Below are 21,521 nucleotides of genomic sequence, written 5' to 3' on the forward strand. Positions count from 1 at the left end.
TTTTTCTTCTCTCATGATTGACTTTTAAGTGTATCTTTAAAGATACAGGCTAAGGGGTGGTATATAAAAGTCTGAGGAACATGAACTCCTAGTCTTTCCCCCACTAATACCAAAAACTTGAATATATGAAGCTCTGTGAGCAACTCTAACAATTCTTTGATGTAACATAATATAACATTCAAAGCATATGTATATACATTACTTCTTTTGATGAAGAGTTAATTTTATATATTTTTCAGGGATAATTTCACAAAGTCACCCACCTGAGTGAACCTCCTAGGATCCACATGTAGGTTTTCCCACCCTTGGTCTGATATTTTTTCCAATCCTTCACATTGACTGCTGTCATCAAGATTTTGCATTTTACCTTCGGATTCTTATTCACTTGACTGAAATTGGCTAAAGTACAAAAGATGGAATTAATGAACTGAAAAGTCCAAGGTCTGGATGGATTCAGTGACTCAAATCAGCTTATCAATAATCCTCATTCTGTCTCTCTCTCTCTCTCTCTCTCTCTCTCTCTCTCTCTCTCCTCTTCCTCCTCCTCCTCCTGACCCTCCTCCTCTCCCCATGTTCTTTTTTTATTGTTTATACATTTATTCATATGTGTATATATTGTTTGGGCCACCTCTCCCTCATACCCCCTGCCCCTCCTCCCCCTCCTCACCTTGTTCTTTTGCATAGGTGATAATTATGGCCACTAACAGCTTCAGACTCCTATCATCTTGGTTAATTAAAAAAAAAAAAAAGCACATCTTTCTCTATTGCTTTAGTAAACTTCCAGTATGGCTCTTGGCCCAGCTTGGGCACATCCTCATCTCTGAAACAGCTACTTGGCCAAGGAAATAGAGTCAAGGACACCAGCCCTCCCTGATAACTAATCCAAATTGTAACCACTAAGGGTGAGAGAAAGGTGATTCATTTAAAGAATATCAGGATAGCATTTTTCCTGATAATATAAATGCTGTAAGGAATGCACAACTGTCTACCACAATGGGCAAGCATTTATTTCTCTCAGTCTGCCCCTCTTAGTTCACACTCTTATGATTTGAGGGTCATGAAAAAAGCACTGAACTTGAAGCTAGACACCTCAGACATAAATCTCTCCACCATTTAGCCATTTTCTAGACCTCAGATCCCTCACATGCAGAGATGCAGAGGAGAGTTAAACAGTGGTGACAGCAAATGCTTATTTAAAGACTGAATAGTCACAGCAGTAAACACTTTCTATAGCACATAGTTTGTGTGAGACAATGTCCTAAGTGTGTCGGCATCATTAAGTCAGCGATTCCCAAAGTGGAACTTGTATCAGCATCACCTGGAAAGCTTGGGAAAGCACAGATGGCTGCCCCTGTCCGTAGAGTTCCTAATTTGGTAGGTTTGAGGTGAGGGCTGATAATTTGTCTTTCCCATGTGGTGCTGATGCTGCTGGTCAGGGACCACACATTGAGAACCGAGGCATTAGGTCACTGATTCTTCAGGATAGCCCCATGGGGCACTGGCATTCTCCCTTCTTTAAATGAGTAAACTGAAGCTCAGACAGTGGTGGCAGAGCAAGTGGAGGGGGGAGGCCTGGCAGCAGAGCCCAAACTCCAATGTCCTATGATGCCTCTTGTTCAATGAAGCAATTACACAGAGGCAATTAAAACAAAATGAAGCCAAGAGAAAGGTGGGTATATGAAGAAGAAGCAATAAATCCCAACTGTGAGAACTTTGTCCTTCCTACAGAAGACATCTGCAGTTTAATTAATGATAGAAATAGAGAAGTCATGAAAATGAGTAGGTAAAAACAAGCCAATATTTAAACTGTTCTAAAAGTAGGTTCCTTTATTTATTTTCTGACACCTTTTTTTTAAATAAGGAATTTGAGCCAGGTGGTAAATGCCTGTGATCCCAGCTATTCAGGAGGCAGAGGAGCATTGCAAGTTTGAGGCCAACCTGGACAAAGTTTGGGAGACTCTACCTCAAAAAAGAGAAAAAAAAAAAAACAAAAAAAAACCTGGGAGCATAGCTCAAGTGAAAGAGTTCTTGTCTTGCAAGGGTGAGGCTCTGGATTCAATCCCCAGTACTGCAAAACAAAACAAAAATGAATTTAAAGTTCATGACAGAAGGGTGAGTGAAAGTTAGGAAGGCAAACAAGCTGGATGAAGAGAGCAGCGTTGTGAGTGCGTGCGCACTCATCTGTGTTTCAGGGTATGGTGAAGGCGTTACAAATATTTTAATGCCTGCTGAAAAACCGCATCAACTTATCTATTAAAGATGAATCACCTTCTGTATTAAATAATAAATGCTTTGGCTACCTGTGAGAGGCATGTTTAAAACCAAAGAGAAATACTGGGTATGGTGGTACATGTCTGTAATGCCAGCACTCAGAAGGATGAGGCAGGAGGATCTTGACTTCAAGAGCATCCTGGGCTATAGTTCAGGACCCTATTTCAAAAATCAAATGAACAAAAATCAAAAATACAACCTTTCACCTGCAGAACAGTCTAATACAGGGGTTGAAAACTGAAGTGCCTGCAGCCTCACATAACTGTTGCCTCTACTTTACAGATAAAGAACCAGGCGCTTGCCACCTCTGAGTTTTCCCCTGACCCTTATTCTTTCCTTTTCATTAATCAAGAATGCTTAGGATGACACCAAAAGTAATACAGTGTGGCTCTGATTTAGGAACTAAAAAACATTTGTCTCAACCATTTTGATCTTTTGCATATACTGCTCCCTCTATCCAGACAACACCAGTTGTGCACAGGCCTCAACTCTACCCAGAAATCTTCTCTGGATTCCACTTCTATATCTAGGCAAAATAAACTCCTCATGTGCTCTTAAAGTCCCCTGGTCTTGAAATTGCAGTGTGCTAGGCAATAAGGAAGCAGAGACTGAAAAGCAAAACTTCTAGAAGTCTCTGATAAAGCTGAAGAAGAATGTGGGAATTGTGCGTATAAGTTTCCTGACTGGAATGGATGAGGTAGGCAGGGCCATAATGGAATAAGGAAATAAAAGATAATATGGAGTATTCAAGGCCTTGGCACAGAAGGCAAAAAAACTCACATTCAATTCATGAGTTATCTTACTCCTAAACTTGTGAGGGTTAAATAAATATTGTATGTTTGTTAATTCAACAAACATTCACTAAACAACTTTTAAGTTCAAGGGACATAGTGTCCGCCCGTAAGGAACTTGTTAGGCAGCTAGGTAGTGGAGGATAAATGGTCATTTATTCATTCAGTCAGTAAACATTTATCCTATGCTCTATGCAGCAATAGCTGAACTAGAAATGGAGGTTTTATCACCTCCATTTCAGAGACAGGGAAGTTGGATCTCAGAAAAATTAGTTGATTTGTCAAAGGTTATGCAGTTTTGGTGCCTGGCACTGTTCTAAACACCTTTCATCCATTAGTTTATTTACTCTGCATAACCAGTACTGAGGAAGATATTTGTATTCTCCCCATCTACACACAAGAGAGGGTATGTAGGTTACTCAAGGTCACAGGGGTAATAAATGGCAGAAAAAGGACTCAAACCCAGACAATCTAATTACAGCATCCTTGTTCTATTGTTGTGTTGTCCAACCAACTGCAATTAAGTCAAAGTCTGAGGCTCATATAACAAGTAGTAACACAAAACACACATGTTCAACATAAAATGTGGTTTTCTTTCTTTTTTTTTTTTTTTTTTGGTGTACTGCAATACCAGGTCCATGTGTGGAGTGGACGGACCAAGCTCCTATTCCATCTCCCTGTCCCAAAATCCATTTAATACATTATCCTCGGATAGAGGACGGATCAGATCTTAAACTGATAAGAACAGATACTACACTTGATCTTAGCCATAAGGCTGAGAAGCGATAAATTTGTTTTTCTTTTAGTTCCTTTGACTCTTTTGTACTGTTAACTCCATTACCAAAACAACAAAGAAAGAAACTAGCACAATGACTTGACAGTGATTTTGGCAATAGATTGGGAAACCTGCTTAGAGAAGGAACGCCTGCCCTTAGCAATCTGCAGACTTCTCGCTCTCTGGAGTCATCTACACAGTTTAGTGTAAATGAGCTGACTGACATCTTCCTGAGGAGATGGTCCAACTGACTAACTAACTAACTAGCTAACTACTATGGAGTCACTAAATTATTTATTATAACCTTGTGATGAGATAGAAACTGTTGATGCTGTAATGAAATAACAATTTGAAAGTTTTACATCTACTTCCTCACCTCTGATTCTATCTACATTGTGTTTCCTTTCCTTCACACTGGACTGTGCTTGTCAAGCTCGTCAGTGCCCTTCACTTTGTTAGATCCAACAGCTACTTCTCTAACTCCATTCAGGATAGTTGGCCACTGGCTCTGCTTCCATGCAGTGATTAGTCCATTTTTCCTCACTGATTTTCCTCTCCAGTTACCAATACCTCATGCTTGGGGCATTTAAGTCACACCTCCAGCTCTAACTCCACATTGGGCTCTCCATAGTAATTATGTACTTAACGTCCTCTGTTGACTCTTAAGATTTAAGTGCTTCAGACTAAATATTTCCAAGTATTATTAATACTACCACTATTTTTCTTGTTCAGCTGCCACAGTAATGTCTGGCCATAGTAGACTTTTTAAGAAATAAGTGAACAAATGAATGTTAGGTGGGGGAAAATACATTAAAAATAATTTTTAAAAATTATATTTACATGTACTGAACAATTATGCTTAACAACATGCTATTCGTAGATATTAAAGTGTTAGGAAAACACCAAAGAGAGTGACTGTGCATGAAATTAAAAGATCACTCTTTAAAACTCCTCTTCTGTTTTTCAAATTCATTTAGAGCATAGTGATTAGAATTAGGAGCTGGGAATTTAGCTCATTTGTGAAGAAGTAGGTTTGAGCTTCAGAACCGCCAAACAACAAACAAAACAACAAAACACCCCCAAACAAACCAAAACCCCCAAGTTGGGAGTCATGAATGGCCTCAGAATTTGGTGTCTGAGTGCGATTGCCACGTACTGGTTGCACAACCTTGATTTTCTCGTGTAGCAAAGAGGTTTCAAACCTCTGTACCTCTTTCATATTTAGCGTTCAGAATGAGCTCTTCTGTGCAAGTATGGATAGAAAGAGCTTTTGCACAGCGCAGTCACACAGTGAGGGACAGTTAATGGTAGGTGATAAAGATGACAAGCATGTTTTATAATGAAAACATCTTCCGCTCTTTTTCAAAGGAAAGTAAGGAAACGCGCGCCCGCGATACCGCAACCCGCGTCGCCCCGCCCCCGCGTCGCCCGCCCCCGCGTCGCCCGTCCCCGCGTCGCCCCGCCCCCGCGTCGCCCCGCCCCCTGAGGCTGCCCGGAGAGTGCGCCTGCTCCGTCCTCGTCTTCCGCCCATGTGACAAACCCAGGCCCCACCCCTTCTGCAGCATGGCGGCACCCAGGGGCTTTGGCCGCACGTGAGAAAGGCTGGGCACCTGGGCATCCGAGACTCCGGCTTGTGAACCACGTTGTCTTCCCTGCCTTCTGTTGCATCCTCTCAGTCCTCCTCGAGGCCCTTGCGGGCCTCTACCTCTCCGCACCCATGAAGCCCAAGCCCGTTTCCCACAAGACCGAGAACACCTACCGGGTAAGCGCGGGAGCTCGGGCCGAGCCGGGGGTCCCTTCCGCCTCTGCCGGGACACTGGCTGACAGCGGGGCTCCTGCGGCTGTAGAGTCTCGGCCCGAGTGCGACTCAGTTGCTTAGAGATTTTGTCGAAAGTGGTGAATTGTCCGGGTGTAGTAAACATGGAGCGAGGAAGTAATCAAGTTTGGTCATTGATTAGATTTTGCCTCTGGTTTGTCAGATCTGGTGCCTTTTGGGAATTCCCTTCAGTCTAAAGTTAAAGTCAGTAGCTGGGAAGATTGCCTATGACCGAATCTCCCCTGCTTTCTTATCTTTAAAGATTGAACTGGGTGGGGGGCAGGATGGCAGAGGGAGGTGAGTTACTTCCAGCTGATGGTTGCTGTGGTACTTTCTGTGCCCTTGACAGTTTCTTTCCAGGACCTTATCGCACAGATCTCTGTGCTGGGGCATGGTAAGAAACCTGATAGATACAGCGGAAAGTTTAATCGTCAGCGTTCACCTCGGTTCACTGGCTCTGCGTGGAATTCTTTATGTGAAATGACATAGCTGAAAGAACTTAACGTGGGCATACAGAAGTATTCACTATCTCCGAGTAGAACCAGGGCATTTGTTTAAGGCCCTATGCCTTTGAGTTCTTTTTTTTTTTTTTTTTTTTTTTTTTTTAGTAATGCCAGTTTTTAGTTTAAAAACTCAGTTACACATTTTACTGTTGATAGAAAACTAAAGTCCGAAATGACAACGCATGCCTTTATTTGTAATGATAGTGTGTAAGGAGGTTTACTGAAGCTTTACCCTTTCTACTTTGGCAGAGAAATTGCCCACATATTATTATTATCAATTATAATTCAGGATGTGTTAATGTATCTTACATATGCTTTCTTTCCCAGTTTCTTACATTTGCTGAACGACTAGGGAATGTGAATATCGACATTATTCATCGTATTGATAGAACTGCAAGCTATGATGAGGTAAGAGAATATTAGCCAATTTTCAAATATTCACAGTCTTCTTTTTAGTTTTTTTTTCTGTTAATAGAAATGAATTTTTTTCAAACCATTCTTTCATGAACATGCATTTCATTAGACCTGTGTTGTCTAATACAGAAGCCACATATGGCAAATGAATTTTTAATTTAATTTAAAGTGCTCAGTAAGAGCTAGGTAAGTGCAAGCCCTGCGTTCAAACCCCAGTACCACCACCAATAATAATAATGATGATAATAATAATATGCTCAATAGCCATATGCAACTAGTTGGTACCATATAGATAAGTGCAGATATGGCCCATTTCCATCCTTGCAGAAAGTTCTCTATTAGGTGATGCTGTGTTGAACAATTGACTTGACTTGATAATCAGCTGGCTTTTATGACTGGAGCCTCTCCCTTTCCCATGTACATTGCAAGAACTGCTGCACATCATGTTCTATGACTTAAAGTGATTTTGATGAAATCACTTCCTGAGGTTAGGCTTCTTCCTCTATAAAAAGAAAGGGGCTAGATAACATGATTTTCTCATTCTAAGCACATTCTAACTCTTTCATATCTCAGTGTTATTGCTTCTCCAGAAAAAGGAAAGGGGCTAGACTGTATGGTTTTTCCAATTGAAATCACATTCCAACTCTTTCTCTCTGTGCAGCAAAAAGGAAAAGATTTCTGCATAGAAGAATGACTGTTGAATATGATTGCAATTGGAGAATTATATAGTCTAGCCCCTTTCTTTTTATAGAGGAAGGATGACATTACCTCTGAGCTACTCCCTGGCCTTAATGGAATTCTTTTAAAATTTTACCCACAGAATATGCCTTTCCAAATATAGACTATAAGTTATTCCAACTGTTTTCCTTTTTTTGAGTTTTTAAGTTATTTTGATTCCCCCCTCTGAATAACATCTTTTTGCAGACTTGTAAGATAAATCTCAAAAAGTGAAATTGCTGGATCAAAGGGAATACCTATTTTTAATTTTAATAAATTACAGATTACTTCCCCATAAGGTTGTAGCAGTTAATATTTTCAAAAACATTATGAAAGAACTGAAAAGAATTAACATATTTTCTATGCCTAAACTTGCAAAAAACATAAAAAGAAAATTTTCCTTAGTATGACTATTATATGGGCTTTAGAGTTGTTTGCTGCAACCAAATCAACAAACCATGATTTTTATAAATCATCTGTTGATGTTATACATCCAGCTTTTAAGTATGTTAATTAAAACATAGTTTTGGTTTTCAAAAAAAAGCCAAAAGAAGTTTTTTAAATCTTGATCATAAAGATATCAATATATTATTATTGATATCTTTCTTGGAATTGTCTGATTAATGGATTGCTTTCTTCTTGCCAGGAGGTTGAAACCTACTTCTTTGAGGGTCTGCTGAAGTGGAGAGAATTGAACCTTACGGAGCACTTTGGTATTTTCCATTTTGTTTGGCTTTCATTCTCCCATAATTTGTACTTTACATGTTTCAAACAACTAAATAGTGATGTGTTGGAAAAACAGAACATAATCCTTTCTTTTATTTTTTTTTCACCCAGGGAAATTTTACAAAGAAGTTATTGACAAATGCCAATCGTTCAATCAGTTGGTTTATCATCAAAATGAGATAGTTCAGAGTTTGAAGACTCACTTGCAAATTAGGAACAGTTTTGCTTACCAACCCCTTTTGGAGTAAGTAGATCTTGAAAGAAACCTTGATGGAGTTTATCTGAGTTTTTGAAAGGCTGTTTTTTGTAGCTGCATATGCTTTATTTTAGTCTAGACTTTTGTAATTTAGAAACAGCGGAAGTTTACCTTTTCTGTTAGGTCATATTAGGAAAAGGGACATTACCATAAAGCAGAATCTGAGGTTAAAATTTTGCACTTGTTATACACTCTCGAAAGAACTCCATTTTTCTTTGACGCTGCAGGAGCAGGTGACCACAGCCTTTGAAGGAATGAACCTTCTGGCTTGATTTTTTGCTCAGCTTTTAAGATTTGAAAAATTTTATATCTTGGAAGACTTGATTTAGAAGTATTTTAGTTTAATCCAATGATCATAATCCATTTACTATAATTAAATAGACTTATAGCCTTTCTTTTAATCTATATAATCAGTTGCTTCTTTTTTTAATCCAGTTTGGTTGTACAGTTGGCACGAGATCTGCAGATGGATTTCTATCCACACTTTCAAGACTTTTTCCTGACTATCACCTCCATCTTGGAGACTCAGGACACCGAGTTGTTAGAATGGGCTTTCACCTCGCTGTCTTATCTTTACAAGTACCTATGGAGACTGATGGTGAAGGACATGTCCAATATATACAGGTGACCCTTTTCTTCTCCCCAATGTGTTTTTTAATTTGCCTTTCCCTGGCCTCTGTCTGACTCCAAGCTTTCCAGTGCAGTGCCTATCTGTTTCCTTACACAAAGTTGATTTGCCAGTCAAAGATGGATAGATCTAGTCTACCAATGTGTACTGAACATGTTTAAAGTTTATATTGACCTAACCTTCCCTCATCTCCAGCTATTGAAATTTTACCCACCCATCAAAGCCTGACTTGGATTTCATAACGCCCATGAATAATTCCTGGACACCTTAACCAGAAGTGAAAGCTTTATATTCTGCATTTCTGATTTTTTTTTTTAAATAACTTACATTATACAATCTTTATTATAATTGTTTGTAATTTAATTCTGTCCTCTATGAACTTGTTGAACTCTTTAAGAACCCTATCTTAAACACTTGTGTTTCCCTGGCTGCTAACATGCTTACCAAGTCAAAAGAGAAACCCAGAATTTTTTAGAACGCAGGGATAGGAAAGGAGAATGAATTCTATAGTTGTTTTCTGTTAAAGGAAACATTATTATCTGTTTAAATCTGAGATTTAATGGATTTTCCATTTAGTTTTCTGATTAGTTCTGTATACTGTAATTGTTGTAAGGAACATTTAAGATCAGAGATCTTTAATGCCCTTTACACACACACACACACACACACACACACACACACACACACACACAGTAGAAGGTGTGGTTATAGGATAGCATAGTGAATTTGTTTTTGTGCTTCTTCCTTCACCCTACCCACCCTTCTCTTTTAGGAACTTTGAACAAAAAAAAGAACTATCTTTTCAGCCTTTACTAGTTCTCTGTGAAGCTTTTGGTAAAATGTGTTAGAAACCAAGATTATTTCGTTAAACAACCAACAAGGTCTTAGGGGGATATACTTTATTGGATTTTATGTCCTCAGCTGTCATACAAGCTGTCACTTTTATGTCTTCTAAGTCAGGTTCTTTGGATCTAAATTTATTTGCTCTCAGTGTATAACATTTTCAACACTCTGGATATTTTCACCTGAGGATTATTGAAACCAAACTTAATGCATTTCTCTTCAGACCAATTCTTAACCTTTTCATTCATTCACGTGTTCAATAAAAACATGCCTACTATTTGCCAGGATCCATTTGGTAGCAGTGATACCATATGTTCTTCCGTCTTGGCATCTTGGAAACATCTTTGACCCAGTTATCTTTAAGTACTGAAATTCTCTTGATTCTGTCATTCATACACACACTCAGTGAACCTTCATTGAAAGCTGTCTACATGTCCGGCATGTAGATACAGTGCCTTTAGATACAATCACAAATAAGACATAAAAGCCCCTTTTTTCACAAAGTTTACATTTTTCTGAGAGGAGAAGCATCTTGAGTACATACTTGGTATATTCAAGGGATGACAGTAATCTTGTGATGGATGACACAGAAGTAGTAGTAGTGGAGAGAACAGATCATAAAGGGGCTAGTGCACCACTGTAAGGTCTTTGGCTCTACTGCAGGGACTCCTAGTCTCTCCTTTGCCATTTTCCTCTACTACTGGCCTTTTTCATGCCTTGCTACTCTTTCTAAGTGTATTGCCAGCTTCTTCTTTATTTCATCCTGTTCATTGCTACCAAATTAATCTTTCTGAAAGTATTTATTTGTTATTCGGCCAATATTTTTAGTAACTGCAGGGAGAAAGGAAGTGTTAGATACTTGGGATATGGTAAAAATAGAGCCATATTCTGTGCTCTTCTATCATTAAGGAAACCAGCTTAACAATGTGATTATGTAAGTGGTTATGGTTGCATGGCTGTATGACCTTGAGCAGGTTGTTTAGTCTTTCTGCCTCAGTTTTGTTATCTGCAGAATCAAGATATCTGTCCCATAGAGTTCTCATGTCAATTAAATGAAGTAACACAGAGGAAGTACTTGTACAGGTGTAGGCTAAAGCTTGAATCCCTCTTCTTGGTGTTCAGAGCTAGCTTTTTACCTGGGAAACTTATGTGTAGCCAACCCCCTCAACCATATTTCCTTCCTTGTTGAGACAGACCAGCCTCCTTGTTATTTATTTTTTGACCATGGTCATATCTGCCCCACCTCTGTTCTCCTATTTATCTCTCATTTTTTTGGTTTGTGCTGGTGTTTATCTTAATAATATGCACTCCAGTCTCCACCTGGATTCTTCCTGTCATACAGAGCTCACTACCAGTTTCAGCATTTTGTGTAGTCTTTGTCATGGGACCTGTACCACCTATTCTAGGAATCCTAATGTTTGTGGCCTTCAGTCTTGTTTGACAGCAAGTGTCCCAGTAACCAAATGAGATAAGTGTTAAACTGCATTGTGTTACACTTGCTACATATTCTTTGTATACCTATAACAGTGTGATATACATTATGAAACACTGTATTTACTAAATACATCTTTATTAAAGTTATATCTGTAACTAAACTGTTTTATTTTCCCGTTTATAGCCTGTACAGTACACTCTTGGCTCATAAAAAACTACATATAAGAAATTTTGCTGCTGAAAGCTTTACTTTTTTGATGAGAAAGGTTAGTTTGATACTTTTTATGTTTATTGCTAGTAGTAAATCAATCAGATGAGTAGAGCAGATATGTCTTTTAAATCTGATAATTATGAACTAATTTTTAAAATATATAAGAAGCTTATTACTATTTTATCTTACCATAATGTTTAGTTTTGCTCACTAATTAATGTTGAAATAATTTGAATCATTCTTACTTGGATTTTTGGTAGTTTTCAGTGTGTGTTTATCAAAAGTGCTCTGTAGGAAGATCTTGAAGATCACAGTTCTAGGCCAGACTGGGCAAAAATTAGCGAGATCACATCTTAACCAACAAGCCAGGAATGGTGGTGCACTCCTGTGACCTCAGCTATGCAGGAAACATAGGTAGAAGGATCACAGTCTGAGTCTGGCCCCCAAGACCTGTCTGCAAAACAACTAAAAGTAAAAAGGGCTAGGACATGACTCAAGTGCTAGAGTACCTGCCTGGCAAGTGTAAGGCCCTGAGTACAAACCTCAGTATTGCCAAAAGAAAAAAAAAGCGTCTTGTAATTCAAGCCAGTATTTACAATACTAGTGAGATGAACAGTAGTACTTTTTGTAACAGTTTTCTGGAAGGAGCTGATGTCATCTGTTTGTCTAAACATTTTTTTTACTCTTTTATTCACATGTGCATACAAGTTTGTCTAAAATTTACTTAGAAAATTTTAGAAAGTTTTTGTAATAAAACACATTGATACTAAATTTCTTTTATTATCATAAAATACAAATATATGATTTACTGTAAAAGCTAGAATGTTGCTTTAAGTAGTTTTTTGGTACATACCCTTCTGTCATACTAGTGAACTCATCACTCTTACTTGACATTACAAGGAATTCTAGTAGTTTGAGATCATTACAAATGTCTTTTGGAGTTTTTTTTTTTCCTGAGTATGTTTAAATATAAATATATAGAATAGGAAGTAAAATTTCTTATTTGGGCCTGTTTACATTGTAAATGTACTTTTCCATTTCCATTTTACGTTGTAGGTCTCTGATAAAAATGCACTTTTCAATTTAATGTTTCTTGATCTTAATGAACATCCAGAAAAGGTGGAAGGAGTTGGACAGCTGCTCTTTGAAATGTGCAAAGGAGTTAGAAATATGTTTCACTCCTGTACAGGCCAGGTAAGAAATGAGAAGACTGTGGGGAGCCTGTGAGGAAGGAATAGAACTAGGCAAATGACATGGTGAGAGGCCACGTGGAATAATACAAAGTACCAACTGGGAAGAGCTGGGGATTAATAACAGTGCTGCTGTATAGAGACCTTGGGTGCTGTTACTTACACAGTCACGGCTGTCTTCTCTGTCCTAGACACCAGGCAAGGGTGGATAGGGAGAGGCAGTTGATGATAAAACTCCCCATGCCGGGCGGGCATGGTAGTGTATACCATGTGTCCAGCACTGAGGCTAGTCTGGGCTATAGAGCAAGACTGTTGTCTCAAAAACAGAACAAAAAAATTCCCCATCTCATTGGGACACACAGTTAACAGTCAAAACTGTTATGTTCTTGATTATTCCAAACCAGATTTTTAAGGTAGCTAATATAGTTGGAGTAGCAAACACAGCCTGATACTTAAAAATAAGTGCTTAGATGTTCATTTTTAATTGCTCTTGCATTCCCACAGGCAATGAAGCTAATTTTGCAAAAACTAGGACCAGTTACTGAAACAGAAACTCAACTCCCGTGGATTTTAATTGGAGAAACACTCAAACACATGGCTAAATCTTCTGTAGTCTACATTTACAAGGAGCATTTTGGCACACTTTTTGACTGTTTGCAAGTAAGTTCTAATTTTTAAGAATGGGTGTATAAGGAGTCTGAGTTTATTGTTGCTCTGAGTTTAGCAAAGCACTCTTGGAGATTGCATTTTATAATTGTTTTCTTCATACTTCTGCCCTTCCCTCCATCTTCTGTAGTTTTCAGTATGACAGCTTGAGATGCAGCAGAGCACAGAGGTGGAAAGAGGCTCTTGTTTGTATCTTGGCTCTACCATTTACTGCTACTGTGACTTGGGAAAGATGTTTAGTCTCTCTTCCTCAGCTCTTCTTCGCGTGATAAATGGGAGTGGTAATGTTCCCGATCTCAGCGTCGCTGTGAGGATGGATCAGAATATTCAGTAGCTCTCATTATGCAGTAGGCCCCTGGTATATTGTCTTTTTCTTCCAAAGCAGATCTCACGGTATTTCATTATTGGATGAACAGAAGAGTTTAACATCTTAGAGTTACTTTCTCTGTGACATTGTTTATAGGAATCACTCCTGGGCCTATGTAACAAAGTAACAAAAACAAACTGTTGTGAAGGTTCTGAGCAGATGAAAACTTTGCTAGAAACCTATCTGATACTTGTGAAACATGGAAATGGATCCAAGATAACCAAACCTGCTGATGTTTGTGAGGTGAGTTCCCAACTTGATGTGCTGAGTGTTTGTTAATAAAATGGATTGCTAAGTGTGCATTGCTTTTCCTTTTTTTTACAGGTGTTGTCTCAAGTATTACAAACAGCCCATCTCTCCACATTTTGCCACAAGACACTGTTGGATGTAATTTCTGCTTTGATCCTAAATGAAAATGTCTCCTTGCCAGAGAGCCTCATCAAAGAAACCATAGAAAAAGTAATTTATTTCAACAAATATTGAGTAGTTAATAAAACGTTTAGCATTGAGCAAGTCTGCTTGGGGGATGCAAATGAAGCCTGACAAAGATTCTGTCCCCAAGGAGTTTAAAATCTTGTTAGGGAGATGTGAGTCACATGCTGTAATGGAAATAAGTAAAGTGTAGTAAAAGCTAACTCTTTACAGCAAATATTCAGTGGCCATGTGTAGCTTACTATGTGCTGGGTGTGGCTAGGTATTCCAGGGTGAATCCTTTGATGCCTACAGGTTTTGATTGTTGTTGTACAAGGGAGGATCTAGGGATGAGTAGTTATAATACAGTAAACTACTCTACTGGAGATAGATATTGAATTATAGCTTTTAATTCTGCCTGGGGTTGAGGAATGGAGAAAGCTTTTCAAAGCACTTATATTTGATAGTCTTTGAAGGTTCCATAGCAGTTTTCTAGTCAGGGAAGGGGTAAAAAAGCACTAGGACAGGGAATTGCAAAAAACAGCATTTGTAAATGTGTAGTCTTGGCACATGGGCATTTGAGAAAGTGTGATATAGCAGCAAAGAGGTGGGTTGAGTTTTATCCTGCAAGTAGTCAAAGGCCCTGGAAAAATATTAATCAGGGATGTGATTTGATGAGATTTGCATTGTAGTGAGTTTGGAAGTTGTTTTGTTTTGGGTTTTTTGGTGGTATTGGGGTTTGAACTCAGGACCTCATGCTTCCTAGGCAGGCACTCTACCACTTGAGTCACCCCACCAACCTGAGTTTGGAAGTTGGATTGAAGTGGGATTGAAACAGAAAGATGGTTTAGTATAAGATCAGGCCACTTTCCCTTTTATAATTCTCTAGCTGGGAAAGAACCGAGCAGCTCTTAAGAAGGGCCTTGTATAGTCACTGAAGTACAGCACCCTTTGTATCTGAGTTTCTCGGCAGAAGGTCGAGCCTGTGGACAGAGAACTGGTTGAAGTGTGCCACTATTCCTGACTAGCTGCCTTGGGGGTGGAGGGGAGGTGCAACAGGGAAAGTACTCTCTGAACTTCTATTTTTTTTTTTTAACCTGTGGTTTACAGATTTTTGAGAGCACATTTGAAAGACGTATAATTTTTGATTTTTCTGAAGTTATGTTTGCTATGGAGCAGTTTGAGCAGGTAAGCAAGAGATTAAGTTTAGAGTATTTTTTTTAATCCACCTTAATAAACTAATCAAATTGAAATTCTGTGGTTTTGCTTGTTTTTTAAGAGGAACAGAATTAGTGCTTGATGTTTTAGTCAATTTTTCTTTAAAGAAGTTATATTCAATTCTGAGTTAACAGAGAAAGCTTTATTCTATATGCAGAGGCATTTAGAATTACACCCAGTAACTAATTTGTTTTTAATAATACTTGAACTAGTTATAGAACCTTGTAATAAAATTGAAAAACCAGTTTAAGAAACTGTTAGGTGAATTTGAAGCATTGAAAATGTTTCTGAAACAGCTTGCATTGGAGGAAGATTACAAGCTTATTTTGTTGCTACAAAATAGGTACTTGATAGGACAAAGTAGAAATCTTTCTTTCCAATCCTGAGTTTATTTTATTCCTTTCCTCTTCCTCTAATCGAGCACTGCTGGTCACACTTAGAGAAACCTCTCTGTATATCAGTCATCTCATTTTTCCTTTTAGTCTTTAATAATATATATTCTCATTTGACTCAAAAAACACTCTTTTTGCATGTCCTAGATCCTGTTTGTTTCTGTTCCATGAGGACTCGTTCTCACTCTGGTTTTCTCAGCAACTCCATCTTTTCCTTTTCCAATGTTCACTTTGGTCTTTTGTTGCTGCGGTTTTTGTACTGGGGATTGAACTCAGAGCCTTGTGCTTGCTAGGCAAGTGCTGTCTACACTTTGGTCTTTAAAAAAAAGTGTTATTTTTATCAGGTATATACATATGTATACCTGATATGTATGTTTGTATGTATATATTATTCTGATAAGCACACTATATACATACATATACACACACACGTAATACTATATATGTAGTTTAAATCAGTCAAACGAAAACATAGTCATTTGTTCTCCACTCACCTCTTACTTACCAGCAGCAAGCACATGTAATGATTTTTGGCTATTTTTTTATGGCATTTATATTTTAAAGTCATCTGAATATACTGCTTCTCCTTGATGAAGTTTCAGTCCTCATTTGAAGACTTCCTCCTATGGTAGATGGGTTTCAGTTCTTTAATACCCCTCCTCTTCCCCGTATCACAGGATTTTGTTAAATCCACATTCTCTACACACTTAGTTTTTGTAATCATGGAGTATTTTATGATGTCCTTTTTTGACTACCTTCTCATTTTTCCTGGAACCAGTAATTGCCTCATCGTTCAAAAATTCAAGATTGTTTTCTTTGATTAGCAGGCCAGTGAGTCTGTCTTCCAGCATCCTTGTAAATGCCTTTCACAGAGGAAACTGTCTTTCTTGGAGACATTTCTCCTAGAGAGTCTGAATGGTTTTCTTTCTCAGCCTCCTGCACAGCTGTCACTCTACAGTGTCCTTTTCATTCTCTTCTGTTTCCTGGGCCCCAGGTTTCCCTCTTGTTAATAGTTTACCCTTATTTCAGTGGAATACATTTTCCCTAGGTTTCTGAGAAGAGTGAATGGAGATAAAATTTTAAGTTTTAGTACATCTGAATATGTCTCTACTTTCTCACATCAGTACTAGGCTGGTACAGAATAGCAGATTCTAATTCATCTTCCCTAGTAATGTTGTCCTCTAGTTTTCGTTGTTGCTACGGAGAACTTTAATGCCATTATGATTCCCAATTCTTTGTTTATGAAGTCTTTTTGGTGATGCCAGGGTTTGAACTCAGGACCTCATGCTTGCTAGGCAAGCACTCAGTCACTTGAGTTATACCTCCAGCTCTTTTTGTTTTACTTTAGTTTTTAGATACGGTCTTGCTCTTTGCCTGCAAGGGGCCAGCCTCAGCCTGAGATCATATCTATATTTACATAGCTAGGATTATATACATGTACTACCACACTTAGTTTGTTGGGATGAGATCTTATTATGTTTTTGCTCAACTGGCCTCAAAACTCAATCCTCCTGATCTCTGCCTCCCAAGTAGCTGGGATTATAGGCATGAGCCACCGCACCCAGACTCTTCTTTTTTTTTTGAAGTGTTGTAATCATCTCTTAGTTAGGTGTTCTGGAATTTATATTTGTTATTAATTGTGGTTTCCTTTCTTCAGCTTTTTCTACCAAGCTTTCTCTCATACACTGAGAATTGCTTATTGATTGGTGACACTGTGGTCAAAGAAGAAGCACTGGCCATTTTGGCCAAGCTTATTCTGAACAAGGCAGCCCCTCCCACTGCTGGCTCCATGACGATTGAAAAGTTCCCTCTGGCTTTCTCACAGCAGACAGTGGGGTGAGTTCCATGTGATGTTGGTAGAATTACCCATTTAAATGCAGCACATCAAGAATGCTATAAAAATGGAAATCTATATGTGTTAACCAGGAAGAGCCCATGACAAAGTGTTACATGAAAGAAGCAAGTTGTAGAATTGTACACCTAGTATGTGTAGTGTGATCTCATTTTGCAAAGTTACATCAAAAAGTGTGAATAAATATAAAGAAAGGATATACAAACCTGTTTACTTTGCTTATAACAGGAGGATGGCTTCAGAAAGAGATGGCTATTAGGTTTTTTTAACCTTTTATTTTAAAATAATTGTAGATTTGTGTGCAGTTGTAAGAAATAGACCAGAGGTTCCTGGCACCTGTCACCCAGTTTCCCTCAGTGTTAATATCTGCATACGCATACTGCAGTGTTAGAACCAGAGACTGGCATTGGTATCACCCACCAGCCTTACTCAGTTCATCATTTTATGTACACTCACCTGAGTGTTGTACTTGTATGGAGATACAGTTCTATACAGTTGTACCACATGTATAGATTTGTAACCATCCTCAAAGTGAAAATACAGCACTATCCCATCACTACTAGGATCTTCATGGTACCTTTTAATAGCTCCACTCACACCCTTCTGCTCCTACACCATCCCTAACCTCTTGCACCCACCAGTCTACTCTCAATTTTCATAATTTTGCCATTCCAAAATTATGGAGTTGTGAAGTACACCTTTTGAGATTGGCGTTTTTCACTAAACATAATTCCTTTGAGATTCAGCATTCCCTAGTGTGACTATGTCATCATTCACTCCTCCAAGGACTTTTAGGTCACTTCTCATTTTTGGATATTATGTATAAAACTGTTGCAAGCACATTTTCATTTCTCTGAAATAAATGCCAAAGAATGGAATTGTTGAGTTGTATGTTAAGTACATGGTTAGTTTTATAAAAAGTACCAGATTTCCAGAGTTGCTTTGTCATTTTATATTTTCATCAGCTGTATAGGATGATCCAGTTTCTGTGCATCCTTACCAGCTGTTAGTATTTCTCTTTTTGTTGTTGTTGCCAGTTTGGCAAGTGTGTAGTGATATTCTCAGGGTGTTTTGATTTGCATTTCCTTCATAGCTAACAATATTGACACTGTTATTATTATTCATAATAACATGCTCATTATTCATTTCTTTGGCCTGTTTTTTAACTACATTATTTGTTTCTTTGCTGTTCAATTTTGAGAATGCTTTATATATTCTAGCCTTTAGTAAGATATATGACTTAAAAATAGTTTCTCCTAGTCTGTCGTTTATCTTTATTTCCTCAACAATGTTTTTTTTTTTTTGCTACTCATGAGGTGGAGGCAGGACGATCACAAGTTCAAGGGCAGTCTGGGCAAAGTTAGTGAGACTATTTCTCAAAAACAAAATGAAAATGATAAACAAAAGGGCTGAGACATGGTTCACTGGGGGCGGGGAGAGTTTTTTTTGGCTGAGCAAACAGATCCATCCAGCTCATCAAATTTCGCTCTTATAAATCATGCTTTTGGTGTCAGGTGAGAGCTCTCTCAACACCTAGGGCCCAAAGATTTTCTATTTGTTTTTCTAAAAGATGTATTGTTTTTTGTTTTACATTTTTAAGTCTGTAACCCATTTTGAGTTAATTTTTGTGTAAGCTGAAGTTTAGGTCAAGTGGATGACCACGTGCTCTGGGGACATTTGTTGAAAAGACTGTTCTTCCCCATGGAACTGCTTTTTGCACCTTCTCAGAAATTTGTTGGGTGTATATATGTGGGTCTATTTCTGGGTTCTGTACCCTGCTTCATTGATGTATGTGTCTGTCTTCCTCCCATACCACACTGTCTTACTACCCTAGCTATAAAATAACCCTCGAAACTTTTAAAAATACTCCCAATTCCTCCTCCTCCTCCTCCTCCTCCTCCTTCTTCTTCTTCTTCTCTCTCTCTCTCTCTCTCCCTTTTTTCCAGTGCTAGGGAGTGAACTCAGTGCCTTGCTTTTGCCAGGCAGGGCTCTGCGATGAGCTATATCCCCAACCTTCAGTTTATTTGTCTTTGTCAAATTTCTTTTTTTCTTTTTAGTTATTCCTGATCTTTTGCTTTCTATATAAAGTTTAGAACAAACTTTTCTATGCCTACAGACAAACCTTGCTGGATTTGGTTAAGAATTGCATTAGACTTCTTCATCCATTTTGGAAGAATTACTCTCTCCAAGAAAACACAAAACTATTAGCTCAAGATCAGGAGTATGGAAAACAGAAAAAAGAAATTGTTTAACCTTAAATCTTATACCTTTGCATTATTTAAATTGTTAAATGAGCCACAGATTACTTTCTTAATTTCATTCAAAACAATGTATAGGGCTGGAGGTGTAACTCAGTGGTAGAACACTTGCCTAGCATCTGCAAGGCCCTGAGTTCAATCCTTATCACTGCAAGGGGAAGAAAAAGAAAAAAAAAAAAGGAAACAAAAAAAACCCTATGAAAAAGCAAAACAGCATATAACCTTTAAAAGTTAAAAATGTTTGTTTAAATAAATGAAAGGAATGGGCACCAATGGCTCTTGCCTATAATCCTAGCTACTAAGGAGGCAGAGATGAGGAGGATCAAGGTTCAAAGCCAGCCTGGGCAAATTGTTAGAAAGACCCTATCTCAAAAAAACCCATCACAAAAACGAGCTGGTGGAGTGCCTAAAGTGGTAGATTGCCTACTTAGCAAGTGTGAAGCCCTGAGTTCAAACCCCAGTACCACCAAAAAGAAAAAAATACATGAGAGGGTTCAGCTTACTGTTTCCAGTCATTAAGTGGGTATGCTTCTGAAAACCAGATTAAAGTACCAAATTATCCTCTTTTCATTCCTTTGTTTTTACTCTTGTTTTTTTGTCTATTGGATTAGTTAGACCTGTTGTTACAGTTTTGGTTTGTTCTGAGGCATGTGAAGCCCTGAGTTCAAACCCCAGTACCACCAAAAAGAAAAAATACATGAGAGGGTTCAGCTTACTGTTTCCAGTCATTAAGTGGGTATGCTTCTGAAAACCAGATTAAAGTACCAAATTATCCTCTTTTCATTCCTTTGTTTTTACTCTTGTTTTTTTGTCTATTGGATTAGTTAGACCTGTTGTTACAGTTTTGGTTTGTTCTGAGGCAGTAGGAATAAATGAATGTTCCTTGAGTGTATGCTGAGTGCTCGGCTTTGAACTTCACAGATCCATAGAGGTGTGAGTTCCTGTGCTCACTGTCATACAGACGTTGGGTTTTGAGTTTGATCAGCTTGCATTTATGGGGATCCCATCTCTTTAGCGCCTGCTTACATCTTCCTACCTTCAAAGTAGCTTCTCTGTCAAAATGTGTCAACATGGTATTGTTGGTGTTGTAATTGACTGAGCTCTGACTTCTGGGGCGTGGCAATGACTAACTCCTGTAGAATGATTCCCTTAGGCCTTTTATCTTGATTTTGCAACCCCCAGCCAATCTTCAACAAGCACCTTCCTTATAAGTGACCACAGCTCTGAGTTCTGTATCATGGCAGTGAAGTTACTTTGTTTGTTGGCTTCTGTGAAGCTGGATGTCACACCTTACACTGTCACCTCAGCCCTCTCTAATCTTCCTGGGAAAGTAGCGTGGTAAAATCAATAAATAAATTTAATGTATTAACCTAAGGCAAGTACCACAACTTCCATGTCTCTTTCTCTGAGAAAACATCCCTCTGCCACCTCTCCAGAGATAGGGTATGTGTGAATGGTCACCTTTGTCCTGATTCCTTCTCTGAAGATTTGTAATAATAGTTTGAGCCACGCATGTGCATGCCTATTATCTCAGCACTTGGGAGGAAGAAGTGAGAGAGTGGCTGGACTATAGAGTGAATGTGAAGCCAGCCTAGGATACATAGTGGGACCCCATCTCAAAAATAATAGTAATGATTTGAATATTAGTACTAATCCATCCTCCTATCTTACAATTTTGTTACGAGAATAAGAAGGGATAATTAATGTGAAAATACTCTTCAGAAATAAGTGTCATTTGACAGACACTGTCGGGTACTGTTCTAGACACTGGGGTACCACAGT

At 38.4% G+C, this 21,521-nt stretch overlaps 1 protein-coding gene and 1 non-coding gene across 2 annotated transcripts in view; one reads left to right on the plus strand and one right to left on the minus strand.

The window, feature by feature from the left end:
- Positions 1-3,660: 3,660 nt before the first annotated feature.
- Positions 3,661-3,849, minus strand: LOC141425977 (U2 spliceosomal RNA). Its single transcript, XR_012451102.1, has one exon. It is a non-coding gene; the product is annotated as a U2 spliceosomal RNA (small nuclear RNA).
- Positions 3,850-5,376: 1,527 nt separating this feature from the next.
- Utp20 (UTP20 small subunit processome component) overlaps positions 5,377-21,521 on the plus strand; it is a 100,658-nt gene continuing 84,513 nt past the window's right edge. Inside the window, exons 1-12 of the mRNA XM_074084223.1 lie at positions 5,377-5,599; positions 6,484-6,564; positions 7,934-8,000; positions 8,125-8,257; positions 8,705-8,893; positions 11,359-11,440; positions 12,442-12,579; positions 13,080-13,235; positions 13,705-13,851; positions 13,933-14,067; positions 15,130-15,207; positions 17,287-17,465. Coding sequence (XP_073940324.1) covers positions 5,555-5,599; positions 6,484-6,564; positions 7,934-8,000; positions 8,125-8,257; positions 8,705-8,893; positions 11,359-11,440; positions 12,442-12,579; positions 13,080-13,235; positions 13,705-13,851; positions 13,933-14,067; positions 15,130-15,207; positions 17,287-17,465 — 1,430 coding nt within the window. The 5' untranslated portion in view covers positions 5,377-5,554. The remainder of the gene's footprint in view (positions 5,600-6,483; positions 6,565-7,933; positions 8,001-8,124; positions 8,258-8,704; positions 8,894-11,358; positions 11,441-12,441; positions 12,580-13,079; positions 13,236-13,704; positions 13,852-13,932; positions 14,068-15,129; positions 15,208-17,286; positions 17,466-21,521) is intronic.

Source organism: Castor canadensis, chromosome 8, assembly GCF_047511655.1.
Source record: "Castor canadensis chromosome 8, mCasCan1.hap1v2, whole genome shotgun sequence".
NCBI lineage: Eukaryota > Metazoa > Chordata > Mammalia > Rodentia > Castoridae > Castor > Castor canadensis.